This window comes from Corylus avellana, chromosome ca1 (genome assembly GCF_901000735.1).
Source record: "Corylus avellana chromosome ca1, CavTom2PMs-1.0".
NCBI lineage: Eukaryota > Viridiplantae > Streptophyta > Magnoliopsida > Fagales > Betulaceae > Corylus > Corylus avellana.
The window spans coordinates 30,351,784-30,371,120 of record NC_081541.1 but is presented as its reverse complement, the minus strand read 5'-3'; the positions used below and the strand labels follow the sequence as shown (position 1 = coordinate 30,371,120).

The 19,337-nt window shown below is 36.2% G+C and overlaps 2 protein-coding genes across 2 annotated transcripts; both read right to left on the bottom strand.

The window, feature by feature from the left end:
* Nucleotides 1-2,968: 2,968 nt before the first annotated feature.
* Nucleotides 2,969-6,444, bottom strand: LOC132166941 (lysM domain-containing GPI-anchored protein 2-like). The gene is made up of 5 exons (XM_059577805.1): nucleotides 5,840-6,444; nucleotides 5,456-5,726; nucleotides 4,123-4,246; nucleotides 3,816-4,012; nucleotides 2,969-3,367 (listed from the first exon to the last, which is right to left on the bottom strand). Exons 1-5 carry the CDS (start codon nucleotides 6,218-6,220, stop codon nucleotides 3,270-3,272), a joined length of 1,071 nt encoding a protein of 356 aa, XP_059433788.1. The 5' UTR covers nucleotides 6,221-6,444; the 3' UTR covers nucleotides 2,969-3,269.
* Nucleotides 6,445-9,278: 2,834 nt separating this feature from the next.
* LOC132167234 (glycerol-3-phosphate acyltransferase 9-like) lies at nucleotides 9,279-15,505 on the bottom strand. Its single transcript, XM_059578143.1, has 12 exons — nucleotides 15,220-15,505; nucleotides 14,981-15,038; nucleotides 14,661-14,779; nucleotides 14,048-14,147; nucleotides 12,000-12,095; nucleotides 11,790-11,886; nucleotides 10,831-10,918; nucleotides 10,654-10,750; nucleotides 10,348-10,433; nucleotides 9,896-10,015; nucleotides 9,657-9,755; nucleotides 9,279-9,481 (listed from the first exon to the last, which is right to left on the bottom strand). The coding sequence occupies exons 1-12, from the start codon at nucleotides 15,342-15,344 to the stop codon at nucleotides 9,433-9,435; spliced, it is 1,134 nt and encodes a 377-aa protein (XP_059434126.1). The 5' UTR covers nucleotides 15,345-15,505; the 3' UTR covers nucleotides 9,279-9,432.
* Between the last annotated feature and the right edge of the window lie 3,832 nt (nucleotides 15,506-19,337).

Here is a 19,337-nt window from a genome sequence, read left to right as displayed (position 1 = left end):
TTAAATTGAGGTTTTGTTTCACTTTATTTGTAAGGTCTGTTAGGTAACCATATGAGGTTTTTGACTAGTCATATTTTTCAAATTGACCATATGTTAGTTGATATGAGGTTTTTGACTAGTCATATTTTTCAAATTGACCATATGTTAGTTGAACTTATGGCTTAAAAATTCCTGCTTTTCTTTTGTGATAAGCACCAAAAGTTTAAGAACACTTTCTCAAAAAGAAAAATAAACAAAATAGTGAAACAAATAAAATCAAAAGATCATATCCAAAAGGAATTTATTTCACTGTGTTAAACTTGTGCAAAATGTTTTACAAAGAGAAATGTATAGGATGAGAGTGGCTAGGCCCTAGTATGATAATATTTGAGTTTTGATTTGATATACTTATCAAAACCTCATGGTGGTGAAACTTTCTCCTCATTTTGTAAGTTGAAATTTTTCTCTTTGGATGGCTTACACACACACTACACAAGCATAGGTTGAATGAAACATTTTTCTTTGCTTGGGTTAAGCAATATGAGTTTCTTGTCATTTCTAGTCTCATGTGTATTTTGCATATTTGGGATATTTATTGTGCAATACATGAGTCATTGATGTGTATATCATATGTGTTCATTTGACTTTTGAGGGGTAAAAACATGTTTTGCTTTTTCAGTTTCTTGTTGATAATTGAGTCATACATTGAAGGGGAGTTTTACTGATGTTTCTTTATAATCTTGCATTCTACTTCATTTTTTTTAATCATGAGTTTTATTTATGTATTCTTGTTCCATATATGCCTTGATGTATTTTGCGAAATGTTTTAGGAAACATGAAGACCTTTTGTCATTCTGTGACAAAAAGGGGGAGTAAATATGGGGAAATGATGGGATTGGCTCGGTATTTTGGTTTTGTTACTGAATTGCCAAAGGGGGAGTTTGTTAGTTCTTGTGTTAGCTTAATTCAGTTTCAAAATGCAGATGCTACTGTTCATAGGCTCAAACACTGATATAGAATGCTCAGAATCCAATCTCCACCGTTCATAATGTAGATTCATATGTTATGAACGTCCCTGCAAAATTTCAGCTCAATCGGACCACAAATGCCCATTGATCGGAGCTATTGATCAAGGCTGAACAGCATTTCCAGAATACAGTTTCACCTCTTGCATGCCCTGTCCGGATAGGCCTTCCTCATGTCCGGACAGCATTTTCAGAAACTCTGTTTCTGCTCCGCAAGGCCCTGTCTGGACACCCCGTAAGTTTTAGGCCCAAAAACATGATTTTAAGTGTGTTAAGTTTAGGGTTTTGTCGAGGGTATATATACATCTTTATAGAGAGAGATTGACGAAATTCTACCATAAGTTTCGTGAGAGGCTGTACTTAGAGAGAAAATCTGTGTGAGCATGATTATTCCTCTTAGAAGATTATTGTTAGTTTCATTGAACTTTATTGAGAAGTCTATCGGATGGGTCTGGTAAAGGAAAATCACGTTAAAGAAGATTGTGAATAAGGAGACGAGTTGTAGGCTTGTCGATTTTACAAAGCCAAGGTCTTACAAAGGGTTGTAAGTGTTCCTAGTGTTTGTAATCTCTGAATAATCTTTTGATAGTGATTTCCTAGATTTGGCTGCCCCGGAGAGGTTTTACTTTTAGATCGGTTTCTAAAAGGTTTCATCTTCGTCACCAAAATCCTTGTGTGTGATTGTTTATATTTTGGTGATTGTTTGCTTTGATAAATATTTGTTAATTCCGCATAAACTATGATATTTATCTATTTATAGTTTTTCAATTATAATAAAATCAAATTAGATTTGAATACATTCAATTATGATTTAATTTGATCTCCTTGACTGTTTTGTATTTTCTCCATCTCCTTACAAATATGGATTATTTGTATTGTAAATTCATCAAGTAAATAAGAGCATCCATGTAAACTCCTTTTATGATAAAACTTTACAGATAACCCTCCAAGCAAAAAACTTCTTTGGCTGCTTCTATCCACTAAAATGAATTCTTCTTCAATAGGGCAGTTAAGGGAGCAGCTATAGAACCATAATTCCTAATAAATTTCTTGTAATATGCAGTTAGGCCAAGGAATCCTCTGAATATTGGATACTGCCCTAGAGTTTCTAACACAACCCTCAAATGTTTTAAGTACTACTCCATTCCTTTACTATAGATAACTATGTCTTCAAAGAAGTAAATTACAAGTCTCCTTAAGGTTAACAAACTTCATTCATCAGTCCTTGAAATGTTGTAGGAGCATTAGTTAACCTAAAGGGTATAACTAGGAACTCATAGCGCCCTTTTTGTGTACTAAATGCAGTTTTTGGTATATCTTCTGCCCCCGCACTGATTTGGTGGTAACTAGATCTCAAATTCATGTTAAAGAAGACCGTTGTTTTAGTCAACTCATCCACTACTCGAATTCGGAATTTGTCCTCAACGGTCTCCTTGTTTAAGGCTCTATAATCCGCACACATCCTCCAACTACCATCCGCCTTCCTAACAAGCAAAAAGTGAGAAGGAAAAGGACTCTGACTATTTCTGATGACTCATAAAATTCCATTAATTCCCGAAAAAACTTTTCTATCTTCTCTCTCTGATAATAAGGAGAGGTACCCTCCTTGAGGACTATTTGATGATCATAACTCCCCATTAGGAGGTAAGCCCTTAGGTTCCTCAAATACTGCTTTAAACTCTTCCAACGGATTTGAAATGCAACCCTCAACTACATTAAATCAGGAATTCCACACTCTTCAATAAGCTGTATCACTAACCCTTTTTTCTCAGCTCTAGCCAATCTAGGAAAATTTTCCCTTCAATCACCACTGATCCAGTAACATATAAACCCTTAAGCATTATGGTTTTTGCACCATAACAGAATTCCGTGGTTAATTCTAAGAAATCCCAAAGGATAAGCCCCAGATTTCTTAACCACTGAATTCCTAGCACTAGATCACAACCACCCAAAGATAAGATAAATAATTCAGTACTAAACACGTATTCAACATATTTCTGTCAAGCGTCACAATACATGCTCATCTGATAAATCACAGGAAAATGGTTTCACCAATCGAATAAGGACAAAATAAAGCTCCATTTATGATAAAACTTTGCAGATAACCCTCCAAGCAAAAAACTTCAATTTTCCGCTTGTTGATGCTACAAGTTTAATCTCAAACACCAAAATCAAATCAAATGAGATACTCTACATCACAAATGTCCACTCCTGTACTCATACAGTAAGTTGAGAATGGATAAAACGATAGAAAGTACGTACATCTTAATGGGAAAGATGAAGACAAATGAAGATCAGTTGAGTAGAGATGAAAAGGAAGTTCCATCTTAAACCTTGAATACCACCGTTCGTTCCATCAGAAGCTGTTTTAAATACAATGAAAAACAAAATGGTATTTAGTTAATTATATAATCATTTATAAGTGAAGGGAATTGCATATCACAAAAGAAACACACAAATTTTCATTTCTCAAGTTCAACTGCTTGGACAAGTGAGCATCAAGAAATTTCGGAAGATCATGCTAGTACTACCACATGAAACAGCTAACCAGAGAGAAGAAATCAGCGTAAGAGATTGCTGGTTGTTGTTTCTAATCTTGCAGAGATCACAATTTAACCAAGATTGCATAGAGGGAACATATACACATACACTAACCACTAACGACCTCTTAAAAGGAATTCCTAGGTAGTGACATGGGCAATCTATATGTATTTGGGTGATATAAAAATATTAATGCCCTCAATCTTGGGATGGTCTCTATAGAACACATAAAATCGAATCACTACAGCAAGGATAGTAAATTGCACCAACCTGGACAAGTGGACTCTGTGACAAGGCTTGCAAAAATGGTTTGGGAATCGTAACCGGTATATGCGCAGGTTGTTTGGTTACAACCTGAAGATGATACATTTCCAATGTATTGAGTATTGCCTGCACCTTCACATTGCATGGCAGGGCATGCTGTCCAGTTGGATAATGGTTTTAGTCCAGAAGCCTCACATTTTAGTCTGGCCTCACCAAAATGATATGAATTTAGAAACTGGAGAAGCCACCACCAAGAAGGGAAAAAAAAAAAAAAAAAACACAAATATCAAGAGCCATTGAGTTATGCACTTACGACGTATAGTTGTTCGCCGGGTCACATGCGCACTTAATACAATTTCTAGCAGTGTAGAAATAAGTGTCTTTGGCAACAAGTAAAGGGTAATCCAAGGAGGTGCTGCTTATATTGGATGTACAAGCTGCAAATAAGCATTTGAGCATCATTTACTTGCAATAACTATAAACGTCAAAAATAAGCTATAAGCCAAAAAGAAATCTCAAGAAAGTGTATCAAGCAATGTAAGAAATTGCCAAGGTGAGTGAAACACATACAACACCTAATATTCCTATGGCAGGTGCAAAGCTTAAAGTAGTAACTAGTTAGGGGTGGCAATTTATGTTCGTGTGCCGAATTTGGATCATGTCAAGACGTAAGTATAAAACTATATAAGTCAACCCTAACCCGACCCATTTAATTAAACAAGTCAAATCTCTCAACCCTAAGCGGTCATATCAAAAATTGTGAGTCCTGAATGTCGTTTGTCGGATTTAAGTTGTGTCAAGGAAAGAATATAAGATTATATAGGTCAACTCTAACCCAGCTCATTTAATTAAACGAGTCAAATTCTTCAACCTAACAAACTAATAAATATTGGTGTTAAGCCCCATATATAAAACTGGATCCTGAGATAATCCTATCAAGAAATGAGGATGAGCTTGGACCAACTATCTTTTTTTTTAATTCCAAAAAAAAAAAAAAATGAATTATTGAAGTTATATATATATATATATATATACAATTAGTTACTCCAATAATTGAGTCAATAATACAACTCGCAGGGTGACATGAAAAAACTTGTTATCCATGAGTATCCAAAAAAGCAAAGAAGTGAATCCAAGAAAATAGATCTTGAAAAACTTTTCAAAAAAGAAACATCATAACTATTTGCACCCACCTATGATGTCAAACCATTTGCCAGACATCAACAAGTCAGTGGGCACCATTGATAATTGATAATGTAAGACAAGATCCCTGGGGACCCTATCCTCTTAATCAATTGACAAGACTAGCTGTACTCACTGGCTGCAAGCGGCAACCCGTGGCATCTTGTGACCGGATTCGAGTGCAATTAACAGCCTGTATTGCATTCAATCAAATTGCACCCGATGCAAATCGGGTCATCATTACTTCTTGAATTGAATATAGTTTTGCTAGTTTCAACTTCAGAGAATATTCCCATCAAGCCAAATGTATTTTCAAGTTAATCCTCTTATGATTATTACTTGCTAACACGTTGATTATCATATAAAATTGTACCGGAGTGTAATTAATTAATAAAATTACTTGAATTTTTAAAACCTTCCAATTGCATTTATAAAGACAATTTTCAAGAAAGCAAAATTGGAACCTTTGAGGGGGACATCAAGAACTTGAGCGGCCTTAAGATCGCTAGCATTAGTCATCTGATTGAGGCTCAACAGAGTAGACGACGTCGTCCCATACTGCTCCGCTATGCCATCCACCGTGCTCCCAGCATCCACCAGGTGTCCATAATGGACGACCTTCAACCCATCCACGTCATCACAGCTGCACGGAAGTGGGATCCACAGCTCCTGCCCCACGTCAATCTTGTTCACATCAGCCACCCCATTAGCGGCTGCGATTTCCTGGTACGTTACCTGTTAAATATCAATTAATTAATTAAAACCATTAACTAAGATGAATATAATAATATTAAATTAAAAAAAAAAAAAAAAAAAATTAAAGTTTTAAGGGACTGATTTAACGTTACCAGTCGAGAAAACACCTCGGCGGCGATGTGGTCCAACCCATCGCCGCCGACGACGGTGTAGACGGGGCTGCGGTTAGAGAGACCCGTGCCGTTGGAGCAGAAGCAGGTGAAGGGGATTCGGATCTTCTGCTGCGCGCTGATGGTCTGGTTCTCTGAGGCGGTGCTTGAGAAGTTGTTGACGCCGAGGAGGTTGCGGAACTTCTTGACTTGGAAGAGGTTTTGGATGACGGAGAGGGTGGTCTTGTTGGGGGACACGTAGTCGATCAGGGCGGTGCACGTCGAGCCCGCTTTGCTGCATTTGAATGGTGCCAGTGGCTGAGCCGTTGATATGCTCAGAGCAGAGACTAGGAGCACACCCAGAAGCACCTTAGCATAACCCATTTCTCTCTCTCTCTCTCTCTCTCTCTCTAGCTTTGAGCTTTCTTAATATTTGGGGATATATACATGAATATCCTCAAAAGAAGACGAAAGAAGAAGAAGGAGGGTTGGGTTTGGGGTGTGTGGATAAATTAGGTGACTTTGACTTTCTTGAAAAACTTTTGCTGTATGGGAATTTGGAAATTGCAGGAGCGGAATTCCATAAACTCGACTAGTATTAGCCGTTGGACTCATGCACGGACTCCCTTTTTTTTTTTTTCACTCGCATGCTTTTACGGTGACCTTCACTCTATTCAAATTCAATAATATTTTATCTCAATTTAAAAATTATTATATTTATTAATTTTTTATTTAAAAAAATTAATTTTCAAATAACGTGTTACCATAAAAGTAACTATCACTTAAGAATAACGTCATCGTAGAGTCGGTCGGTTTATGAATCGACCAGATTTATAGCATTATTCTTAGCGTTTGGTTTCATTAATGTCCTCGCAGAGTTTGTCATTGATGACAATCTAAAAGAAATATTATTCAATCAATTTCAAATAGTATTAAGTGCCTATAAACATTTAAAATGCACATTATATTCTTAACATTATTAGTAACAATTTACTAATTTAGACTAAATTTAATATATCTTTTAAATATTTATAGATATTTGACACTATTTTAAATTGATTGAAAGATATTCATACTTTTTTTTTTTTTAAAGGTAACTTATAGAATTTCATTACTCATGGGAAAGCTTTTCACCAGTTACAATCTCTCTAATACATAGAGGAATGGTATCTATCACTAGCTGGCCAACATAAGAGACAACTACCATTTTTGCAACACGGTGGGCTGCTTCATTGGCTGAACGTCTAACATGTGAAACTTTCCAACTGCCATTTCTTTCAGATCGATTTGGAAAAAGAATTTATCGTTCGGCAAATAAATGTTATTATGATTATGTTCAGGTAGAATAATTATTCTTATTTAAAATATTTGGCCGACTAAAATTTGAAAGCCTTTTCAAAACTTTGTGGGGTAGGTCTCTATGTGATCCCCACTGCAAGTGGGTAAAGGCACTTTGTGTTATGTTTTTTCTTCTTCTTCGGCGTGTAAAATGGTTGGCGGGTCAGGGACTCAACTCAATCCAAGCTTGGTCTCGGTCAAAGACCATGTTAATACAACTCTAATTTAATAATAAGATTGCATTTTTTTTTTTCTTCATATTTCTCCAACCAAATTTAGATTAAAAAAAAAAAATTCTAAAAATATTTAATCGTTTACAAAGAAAAGTGTTGGCTTTATTTGAATATGTATAGCTTATAAACTTGGCCCTACTTTTTCATCGAGGCTAATAACTCATATTTTATTAATTTTATAGTGAGTTTGTATTAAAAAATTGTCAATCTTATCTTAGATATCTTCACCTTCTCTCGTGGTTTTGGCACAGTGATTTAGGGTCCAACTGGATTTTGAGGATTGACGTGTTGGCGGATGTCAGAATATTTGTGAATTGTATGCGGCGTTGGCGAAAAGTATTGGTGGAATTTGCACGGACATGTTTGGCTGACCAATCCAGGAGGTAATGAGTGATACATACAGCTCATTAATCGGGTGAAATTAAATATAAGAAATGTTGACTTTGACCAGAATTAATGTTATACAACGACTGACAGAGACATCACTGCATTTCATTTGCTGCCAAAATGGTCCACCAAGAACAAGCATGTGAACGATTGAAGAAGCCTCACACTAAAATATTCTTCCTGTGGATTCGCTGTGATTTTGTTTGTAATTTACTTATGTTGTTGGAAGATTATTCTTGAAAGTCATCTTCAACGCCTACAATAAGTCATCAATGGTATTTTTTTTTCTTTCTTTCTTTCTTTCTTTCTAATTGAATAAGAAAAAAAAAAAAAAAAAAAAAAGGCTACAGGGAACATCAATGGTTCTTTTGATGTACCATATTCACATGGATTGGGGTTGAGGAAAGGAGGCCTATTAATACCAAACACTTGATTGGATGGAACAATATCCTCTCCATTTCATTCGAATCGGAGAATATCTAATTAGTAGGAATGCCAAAAATTACCGGGGACCCAGTTTCAGTTTCAATTTGAAAAAATCAAAAATCGGGTATCTTGGTTCCCGTACCCAGCTTTCGGGACCCGATTTTTACCAGGTTACCGGAACTGGGTATATATATATATATAAATTGGTTACCAAACTAGCCAGTAACGGGGACCCCGGTTAACCGGAGTCCTAGTTCCCGGTTCCGATCTCCGGTTTTGGCCAAAAACCGAGAAACCGGACCGGGTTAATACCCCTATCAGTTAGTTATAATAGATTAGTACTTTTGTCTTTTCAAAAAGTGAAAAGACAAAAATACTGCTCAATTATAACTAACGGATTGGAGAGAATCCAAATTGTGGTTGGATGGCTCCCCACCTGTGCACCCAACTTTTTGCTATTAAATATTAGGTCGGCTGAAATGAAAGGACGGTTATCCTTTGACATTGAGCTCCGTTTAGCAATTAACTCCTTTGAGTCCAGGTCTCAATCATGGCTTTGCTGCTTCTTTTCCAAATTGCTCATAACTAGCGGACTCGCACTTTCTTTTTCTTTTACAATTTCGATTGAAGAAAGCTTGAAAAGCAAAGTTGATAGCAATGTTAGTGATATGTTTCAGTTGTGTTTGGAGCCTCCTTTGTTGAGTTTTTGGTGTTTTAGATTGTGTTGTTTCAGTTGTTCAATGAAAAGTGATTACTTATTCATAAAAAATGAAAAGTACCAAAAACGTATTTTATCCTAAAAAAAAAAAAAATCAGTAAACATGCGATCGATGTCGTTTTATGAATTATATTCTTTACAAATAGTTGGGCAAATCGGAATTTCGTCAAAAACTAAAATGGGACTCCAGCCCCGCCTACACCAGACCCGCGCAGGTCAAAACCGCATTAGTGGCGGTCGTCAGTTGGAACGCCAAAAATCATCCCACCCTATTTCTCTTTCTCCATGCCAGGTAGAATCGATGGTGAAAGCTTGTTACCAGAGCTCAATTACGACATCATAAGCAAAAGTTGAGAAACTATATATTATTTTGCTTAATCACAATCTAAACCCAAAATGCCCTCACATGTGGGGGTCAACTAGCTTATAGGAAATCGACTGTAGAGGATCTCAAAAGAGGTACAAGTAAAGAATTAAACAAAAATATATACATATCACTTCTCCTCCAAACGCCGCAGCATTGACTCAGCAAAGCTTTGTTGCCTGCAAATGTTACAAAAATAAGCTTGAAAATGTAATTATCTCTGATTTTCTTAGCATCAGAATGGTTCAGCAATGCAATAAATAAACTAATATGTTGATGAACTAATATTACGCAAACAAAATTGATATCTTTCCATTTCTACTTACTTATGCAAGAGAAAGAGATTTGACTTACTTCTGTTCTCTGTGTTTTGGGCTAGGACGAGAGTACTTTAGATATCCATCCCAAGGTACCTTTCGGAGACCTGCTCTAACAGATATTATGTCCCTAACCCTGCACAAGAGCGTTTACATGCAATTGAAGCTATCCATAAATAAGATATGGTTCTTGGAATCCCGGAGAAGCACACACTTATGACTTTCCAAAAAAGTGTGTCAGCATAACTCATTGCAGCTGAGGAGAAGTTTATTTACCTCTCTGCAAACTCGATGGGTGTCTCTCCAGGTTTTAGCATTTGAGGCTCCAAGTACCAAACATCACAAACAACAGCCCAGGATGTCATGAGCTGCAGCAGATGCGTTGTGAAGGATTGCCTGCAAAGAAAGCACATAATCTAAGAATTACCCTTCCGTTTCATTAGCAGCATAGCAACAGATGTCAATATCTAAGACAGGAGACAAAAGGTGAACCCAAATGCTATCCACCTAGATCCTAGCTCAGACAAGGAATTTATCTCCCATATGGTCGTTCTAACATAAAACAAAAACATTACTATTGAATAGTTTGATCTTCGGCAAAACCTTGCCCCCAGATAAATGAATCTATGTTTTTTGCCACCCTGTCTAAAATGGAGGGTATGCTTTCAGCACATTGATAAACATGATATACACACACAAGTTTAAACGGGCTCTAAGCAGCTCCTTACTTCCGGCTGTTCCAAAAAGCATCAACGAATATTTTGTTATACTTAATGGCAACTGGGCAAACAGTGCAGCCGAGCTCAAACGCACCCTACACATCATTAAAAAAATTGAATATATGAGTTGGAGAAATTACAAGTATTGAGAACTCAAAGAAAAAGAAGAAAATTGTTTTCCCATGTGTGTGAGAGAGAGAGAGAGAGAGTTACATACAGGAAGATCACAGGATAGAAACAGAAGTTTCCTACTTTATCAACAAGAGATGCAAAACTTCTCTTACATTTCTACGATACAAAATCATATACTTGTACCTTCTTGAACATAACCGTATAGTGATTATTTACACAAGTTCCCTCCGGGAATATGAGAAGAGGATTATTGTCAGCCGCCTGAATGTGGTCCCTCAACCTGAAGTACACAAGTTCATATAATCATGACCTAGTAGCTGTTCTGATATGATGATTTTCTATATTTTCATCTACACTTACTTCCTTGCTACAATTTCGCGATCCTTTGCCTCTGAACGGTTGAACCAGATACATCCTACACTCTCTAATATGGTGCTCTGCAAAAGTCCTACAGAGAAAGCAAAATCCTTACTTTCAATTTTTTGAAGAATAAATTATAGGTTCTATTTAATATTATAGGCCAAGTCGTAGTGTAAATTGTTAAGAAAATATATATATATAATATATTAAATATACTAAATATCATAAAACCTGAAATTTACTCATTTTAACTTATACAAACTCAGTGAACTATTTCCACTTTCAAAACTGGATGGACTGCAACTCAAAAGAGTTTGGACCATGTGCACCTTTCCTACTCAGACCAGTACACGACTTAATCCATACCAAGTTATTCTAGATACATATCTTTTTTAATGGAGAACACAAATATTTATCCAAAAAATTTGGATATTTCTGTCATTTACGCAGTGAAAAAGTGTTATTCATGTGTCAGAAGAAATTTAAAACACTAAGTGCAATAGTTTTCCTTGTCTATCTACATATTGCAATCAGATCATGAAACTCAATAACACAGGGCAAGTTGGAAACGCAAAACATTTTATCAAAAAGATTACCCTAATGGCAGAATAACTACATATTTGCAAACCAAAAAAAAAAAAAACAGAATAAAATCTCAATCAAGGCCCAAAATATTGACCACCATCAAATTCCAAGTTCCTACCATTTGGAGCATTTTAGGCACTGTCACAATATATGGGTACTTCTTCCACATGATATATATCTTCGTATTACCACCAGGTCTGCTAAAGACATGCACAAAGTCCTGATTGGAATTTATGGATAAATATCATACAAGGATATTTGGTAATACTTTGAGAGAAACACACACAGTATCCAGAAATCATTAATGAGTATGTTATACCATATTAACTGTACGAATATATATCAAGTGTGAATATTGGCATTTAAACACTTACCAACCCATCCAGGATGCTTCTGCATAATAACAGCAAATGCAGTCATCTGTTCTAAGATGATGAAATCAATCATGGAAGTATGATTGGCCACAAAAACCTGTTCAAACCATGAACAGAAGCAAAAAGCCACTTAGTAGCATGAAAATGCTTAAAATATGCTGCTAAAGAAACATTGGATGATATCCAAAAAAAATATTTAGTCAAAAATACCTGCTTAGGTCGCATGCTAGGCCGTGGCCCATGGTATTTTACCACCCCAGTCCATGACGCAACAAAGAAGCTGCAAATTAACTCCACCAACGACCTCTGTAAATAAAATAAACAAAATGGAATATGCTAAATCCAATGCATAACCAGAATTTTAAGAAGATATTAGTAGAGAAAGAAATAGACAAAGAGAGGGGGCATTGAAACATTTGGGCCTTTTATTCAATCTATCTCATAATAAAAAAGCGAATATATGTTGCAGCACCTGCGCCATTTAATTCACAAAAGATAATGACTTTTCATCAAATATGCTATAAAAATCAAAATCAAAGAAGAAAATTAAAATAAGAGAAAAGAAAACCAACCCTACCAAAAGATGGGGCAGGGCCATGCAAGAGTGAGAATCATCACGTTTAGCTGCCTTTGATAATTAAGTGTAACACCCTAGTCCTATATTGGAAAGATGAGGAGTAGTTCACATAGAGTAGGTAGTTTATAAAGATAGTCATGAGTACTAAGTCCCACATTGCCTAGTTACTAGGTGAAATTAAAGCTCCAAAATTGACTAGTTCTTTTGGGGTTATAGTGAAAATGTGGCTAGGCTTTTCCCTGGGTCATTAGAAATGGTAGTGAAATGGTATAATGAAAATGTGGCTAGGTGAAACTAGGCTTTATAAGGAATTCTAGTAAAGCTCCAAAATTGACTAGTTCATTTGGCGTTATAGTGAAAATGTGGCTAGGCTTTTCCCTGGGTCATTAGAAATGGTATCAAAGCCAGGTTGTAACGTCAAACCATGTGGTATTAGAGCACTGCATAACGTGGCCCTGATGAAGATGTCAAGAATTTAAGAGGGAGAATTTGTAACACCCTGATCCCATATTAGGAAGATGAGGAGTAACCCACATAGAGTTGGTAGTTTATAAAGATAGTTATGAGTGTTAAGTTTCATATTGTCTAATTACTAGGTAAATTGTTCTTTATAAGGAATTCTAGAAAAGATCCAAAATTAACTAGTACTTTTGGGGTCATAGCGCAAATGTGGCTAGCGCTTTTTGTTGGGTGTAAACTTCCATTGAATTCCTTACAAAGCTTACTTTCACCTATTAACTAAGCAATGTGAGATTTAACAATCATGATTATCTTTATAAACCACCTAGTCTATGTGGGCTACTACTCGTCTTCTCAATATGGGACCGAAGTGTTACATTAAGCATATCATAAATGTGCTTGCCAAGAGTCTTCTTTGTAGGAGGCAATCATAAGATTAAGTCCATCGGGTAGATTATTGATAAATGTACAACAAAAGATTTATTTTCTTTCCTTTTGATAATGAAGTAAATGTGTGACAAAAGTTTTCTTTCCTATGACAATAGAGAAGATCAAAGATCCTTCCTCAGATTTCCACATGACCATGAAACCTAGCTTGTAGGATGAATGGTTTCTTTCATCTGATGATATAGAGCATGGTTGGGACTCTTCCATGGTCTCCACGGGAACATGGATTCAATCATGTATGACAAATGGATTGTGTCCTATGACAATATAGGGCATCATGGGTCCCTTCCAAATATTTCACATGTCCATGGATTCTGTCAGAGTCTCCTACAACTTAATATCATTTGTGTGCTGTTAGAAGGCTGCTGCAGGTGTTTTATCTAGTCCTAAACAATCTTTAGATACAAGTATATTTTCTTATACAAAAGGGTTCTACTGCACAACAATAAGAGTGTGTTTAAGAAAACTAAAACGTTGAATTGGTATATTAATTCTTAGAAGAAAACCATTGATGAACATGCAAAAGAGAACATTATATTAACCTAATACTTAAAAATTATGTAAATCACTCTGACAAGCTCACTTAAAAGCATTCAAAAATTATCCAATACCAGACAGTTCAAAGTTTCCATTTCCAATACATACATACAGAGAGACAAATAGAAGCAAACAAAAGAGCAATTTATCAAAAAAGACAAATCCAAAGAGTATGGCATTATTCACAAAGAAGCTGAGCAATAATTATGAAAATCTAAAAACATGTCACATTTCACACCTCAATCTTTTTCCTCAACTTGTCATGCCCTTTCAAAAGAGAATGCACCGGAATAAAAGCCGAAAGGAATATTATCCATCCCACTGTCAATACTATAACCCTGCAGATTCAACCAAGACAAGCAAATTCACACGAACTCATAAACAAGGCAAGCATTAAGAACATAAAACCCTCCATTTCACAAAATCCCAATTGCTTTAAAATACATTCCACATCACAACTGCAATTCAATTTCAAAATAAAGATTTTCAAAATCTCATTAAAGCCTAAAGCATCATGCATAACATCAATTAACCAGCTCGATCTTTGAGTGGTAGTTGTAGTAGTAGTAGTAAAATACATTCCGGAGCACAAATTCAATTCAATTTCAAAATAAAGATTTTCAAAATCTCATTAAAGCCTAAAGCATCATGCATAACATCAATTAACCAGCTCGATCTTTGAGTGGTAGTTGTAGTAGTAGTAGTAAAATACATTCCGGAGCACAAATTCAATTCAATTTCAAAATAAAGATTTTCAAAATCTCATTAAAGCTTAATGCATCATGCATAACATCAATTAACCAGCACCATCTTTGAGTGGTGGTAGTAGTAGTAGTAGTAGTAAGGCTAACCTGACGGGGAATAGAATGAAATATCGAACTACGACCCCAAAACACCATAGCGGAAATAAATACACATTCCAGTTCCATGGTTCCGGAGGATTTGACTTGAAACATCGTGTGAACGAGTCCTGCTCAGTCATTATTGAAATAAAAAACCCAAAAACAAAACTAGAAAATCCAAATTTCTTAAATCTTCAATAAACATATACAAACCAATGATTCAAAAAATAAATAAAAAAATCCAAACTGTTATTTCTGCCAAAGATCTTCATGAAACATACGACACAAATCTTTGTCAACAAAAAGAAACACAAAAACAAAAGCTTTACATCGACAATGGCACCAGCAGCCTCGGTTAGCGCAGGAGAAATGTCGAGCAAATCACGCCTGCAAAATCATTTTCATTCTCAATTAACGTATTAATTCATCAAACCCCAATTTGGTTGCCCAGAAAATGACTGTTTGGAATCTCACAACAGTCACATTATTTTTCTTTTCCCCTATTTCCCAGCAATCAAACAGAACCCCAATAGAGAGAGAGAGAGAGAGAGAGAGAGAGAGAGTTTACAGGCGGAGCTTGCCCAGGGGCTCTTGGATGGAGGATCCGGAAGGGAGATAGTCCTCGATGTTGGGTTGATCCAAGTCCAATTCGGAGCTTGACGACTTTAGCTTCTCAGTGCTACTACTACTCATCGCGCTCCCTCTCTCTCTCTCTCTCTCTCTCTCTCTCGTTCGCTGGTTCGGCTATTTGGTCCTTTTCCTCTGTCGCAGTCGTGGCTCTTTGCGCAATTGTATGGATGAAGAGTTTCCTTCCACGCAATTCTTACGCAGCTTGGGCTGAATCAGATCCTCTACATAATTATATTACAGACGTTAATTTTAAAAATCATAAAAATTATATAAGCGCACTCAAGGTTAAAATTGTACTTAAATAATGTCCTTGACAGCCGACATCTATAGCCGTCTACTTTATCTCATTGCTTGGCCTTTTTGGGTGACTTGAACTGAGATGTAGTTTTGACTTACATACCAAATGATATAAATTTTGAGTATAACTTATCAATAAAAACTGACTTATAAGGAGAGAGTGATCAAAATTTTATATGCACATGATTAAGGTTACACTTGCCCCATATGGAATACTTAAAATTGTAACATATAACTAGTAGAAACAACAATTACAGGGGAAAAAACAAAACAAAATAAGAATATTTCATCTATTCTCTCCCTCTAAAAATAATATGACTTTTAAAATAAAATAAAAAATGGAGACTCATTGTTGGGCGGCCAACAGTAACCTCCATAACCACGGCCAAACTCTAGGTCACCTCAAGGGAAGTTTCTTTTTTAAATCTAATAATGTAATTGTATTTTCACATATATCAGAAGCGACATAATGGACATTTTACATCACGTGATGCATTTGCCATTCAAAGTTAAAAAAATAATAATAAATAAATCTAACAAAAGGGGCTAAATGAAAGTCTTAAATAGTTTTAAAGCCTGTTTGAGAATAGAGTTTTTAAGTCAAAAAAATTTAAGCTAAAAGCTCTTAAAAATGCTTTTAATTTTTTTTTAGCAAACGGGTATTTTTTTTTTAAAACGAACTTTTTGAATGTTAAATATACTTTTAGACCTCCAAAACTCACATTCAAACATGCCTTTAGAATGAAACATTAGCCATTGCAACTTTTTTTAAAAAATTTATGACAGCCATTAGAAGTAGAGGTAGTTTGAGGGGTAAGTCAAATTTCTCCATAAATTTGTGACTGGCACCATTTATACAGCTCAACCATATGAGACAAAGTCCCTTGATTGTTTTGATAGTGGGTAGCAAACTAGCTCCTTGAATATCATCAACTTATATCTCACAAATTGTATGAAGAGGGTCATAGGGTAGGATCATAGGGGTAGGAACATAAGAGACTAATCATCCACATCAGCCTCCAAGTGTGAAATAAACTTAATTGTGAGAAACAACCATATCCATATCATATCAAAACTCAACTACCAACATGAGGAAATTATATGCCTTGTTTGTTAAACTCCATCCCATTTCTCCACATTCCACCACACTATTCACTATATTTATTTATTTTTTTTAAAAAAAAAAAACATTCTTACTTTTATACCAAATCATTCACTTTTTATATCACATAATTTACTTTTTATTACTATTTAAATAAAATAAAATAAAATAAAAACTACAAAACGAAATTTTTCACTTTCCAATACCACTTTTTCATTTTCCCATATCAATCATTATTTTCTTTTTTCTTTTTTCTTTTTTTTTTTACAAATGAACAATGTCGTGGCAGGGGTGTTGTTTAACAAACACCCCCAATAGTAACTTCAATCAACACTTTAAAGCAATGAGAATCAACCCTATAATGCTAAATATTATAATTTTATCTTTGAATCAGCCCTCGTTAAAAATAATAATAATAATAAAATATCAAGAGCCCATGAAAACTGCCACATTAGTCCAATAAAATGTTGGAAGTCTCATATTGCCTGAGTATTAAGGAGATTGGTCATTTATAAGGGTGAAGGCAAATCTCAACTCCTGAGCTAGCTTTTGGGTTGAGTTAGGCCCAAGACCCATTTCTAATATGATATCAGAGCCTAGTTCAATTGGTTGTGGCCCACCGTCACCCATTGTCGCACGTGTTGGCTTGGATGTCATCCTTCTACACGTGAGGGAGCGTGTTAGAAGTCCCACATTGCTAGGGTATTAAGGAGATGGGCCATCTATAAGGTGAGAAAAAACCCCAACTCCTGAACTAGCTTTTGGGTTGAGTTAGGCCCAAGACCCATTTTTAACATACATCTTGTTGATTGCATGTTTGTCATGGTATCAGAACTTAGCCCAATTGGCTGTGGCCCACCATCACACATTGTCGCACGTGTTGGCTTGAATGTCTTCTCGCCACACGTGAGGGGGCGTGTTGAAAGTCCCACATTCCTTGGGTATTAAGGAGATGAGCCATTTATAAAGGTGAAGGGAAACCTCAATTCTTGAGCTAGCTTTTTTTGAGCTAGCATTTAGGTTGAGTTAGACCTAAGACCCATTTCTAATATGGTATCAGAGCCTAGCCCAATTGGTTGTGGCCCACCGTCACCCATTGTCGCACGTGTTGGCTTGAATGTCCTCCCTCCACACGTGAGGGGGCGTGTTGAAAGTCTCATATTGCCTGAGTATTAAGGAGATGGGCCATTTATAAGGGTGAGAGAAAACTTAAACTCCTGAGCTAGCTTTTGGGTTGAGTTAGGCCCAAGACCGTTAACCTACAAATGGCTCTAATACCAAGCACTATCTCCATACCCAATCTTACTAGCTTTACACTTAACAAATTGGGTGAATGTAATTACCTAGCCTAGAGCCTTCAGATTCGTCCCATCCTTCGTACTCGTGGTCATATAAACATCGTTGATGGCTCAAAACCATGCCCACCTAAATTCCTTCCCAAAACTACTAGAGAGGATGATGATATTATCAACCCTAAAGCTGTTATATGGGAAAGAAAAGACCAGTATGTTCTTATCTGGCTTATCACTTGTCTCTCTGAGAAAGTGGTTCTAACAGTCTACGGCTTGAATACCTCCCATGAGGTGTGGACTGCATTGGCTACCCATTTTGCATGCCCTTCTAGGACACACATCAGTCAATTACGGCACTAATTACAAACTCTTCATCAAGGAACTAAGACTTGCTCTGAGTATCTACAAGAAGCCAAGTCCCTTGTTGATGAACTAGCTCTTGTTGGAAAGAAAGTTGACGAGGAAGACCTTATCTCTTACCTTGTTGGAGGCCAGAATTCTCAGTTTAATGCCTTCATCACTACCTTCTCTCTTGTCAAATAACAATGCTATACCTTATTCATCCTTATAATAGACACAAACTTGAATTTAGAAGTAGACAATGTATCTTTATAGGATATTGTTTAAATCAAAAGGGATATAGGTGCCTAGATACCTCTTCCAAACGAGTCTTTATCTCAAGGCATGTGATTTTTTATGAGAAGTTGTTTCTTGCACAAGGTACCGCCTCCCACATGGCTTCAACAAATGATTCTTCTTTGAATCAAGGTATTGTTCCCTTACTCTCTCAGTTCATTGAAGTTAACAATATTTCACCTGATTTAATCATAAATGAACCAATTTCTGTTGAACCATTATCTCCTCCAATTGTTCCCATTGCAATAATACCAACTTCAAGCTTTTTACCTGCAGAATTCAATCCAATTGTAATAACAAATTCTGTTACACTTCTCCACCTACTTCACCTACAACCACACCAACTTCACCTACAACCATTGATTCTGCTGCAGAATCAACACTTACCTGTGACATATCTCTTCCAATCTTAGAAGATCATATTCCTCCCATCTCTTCACTACCTACCTTGATTGATCCACCAAGCTCACCTCATATTGTTACTAGATCCCAATCAGGCAGCCTAAAAACCTAAAACATTTACTGGTTTCAAGCTATACTATTCTACCAAACATCCCCTAAAAGCCATGCATACATCTATCTCTACCTTCAGTGAGATGAGCACCTTTACTCAAGCAGCCTCAAATCTTCATTGGCTGGCTGCCATGGAAAGTGATTCCAAGCTTTGCAAGAAAATCACACTTGGTCTCTTTGTCCAAGACCACACAATAGAAATGTCATCAGAAACAA

Coding starts and splice junctions, on each gene's coding strand:
- LOC132166941 (XM_059577805.1), bottom strand. CDS start 6,220: ATGGGTTATGCTAAGGTGCTTCTGGGTGTGCTCCTAGTCTCTGCTCTG. Junction 4,247..5,455: donor TCTTGATGTCCCCCTCAAAG/GTTCCAATTTTG, acceptor GCTTATTTGCAG/CTTGTACATCCAATATAAGC. Junction 3,368..3,815: donor CACAGAGTCCACTTGTCCAG/GTTGGTGCAATT, acceptor TATTTAAAACAG/CTTCTGATGGAACGAACGGT.
- LOC132167234 (XM_059578143.1), bottom strand. CDS start 15,344: ATGAGTAGTAGTAGCACTGAGAAGCTAAAGTCGTCAAGCTCCGAATTG. Junction 12,096..14,047: donor AGTTGAGGAAAAAGATTGAG/GTGTGAAATGTG, acceptor TTTTATTTACAG/AGGTCGTTGGTGGAGTTAAT. Junction 10,434..10,653: donor ATACGGTTATGTTCAAGAAG/GTACAAGTATAT, acceptor AATGATGTGTAG/GGTGCGTTTGAGCTCGGCTG.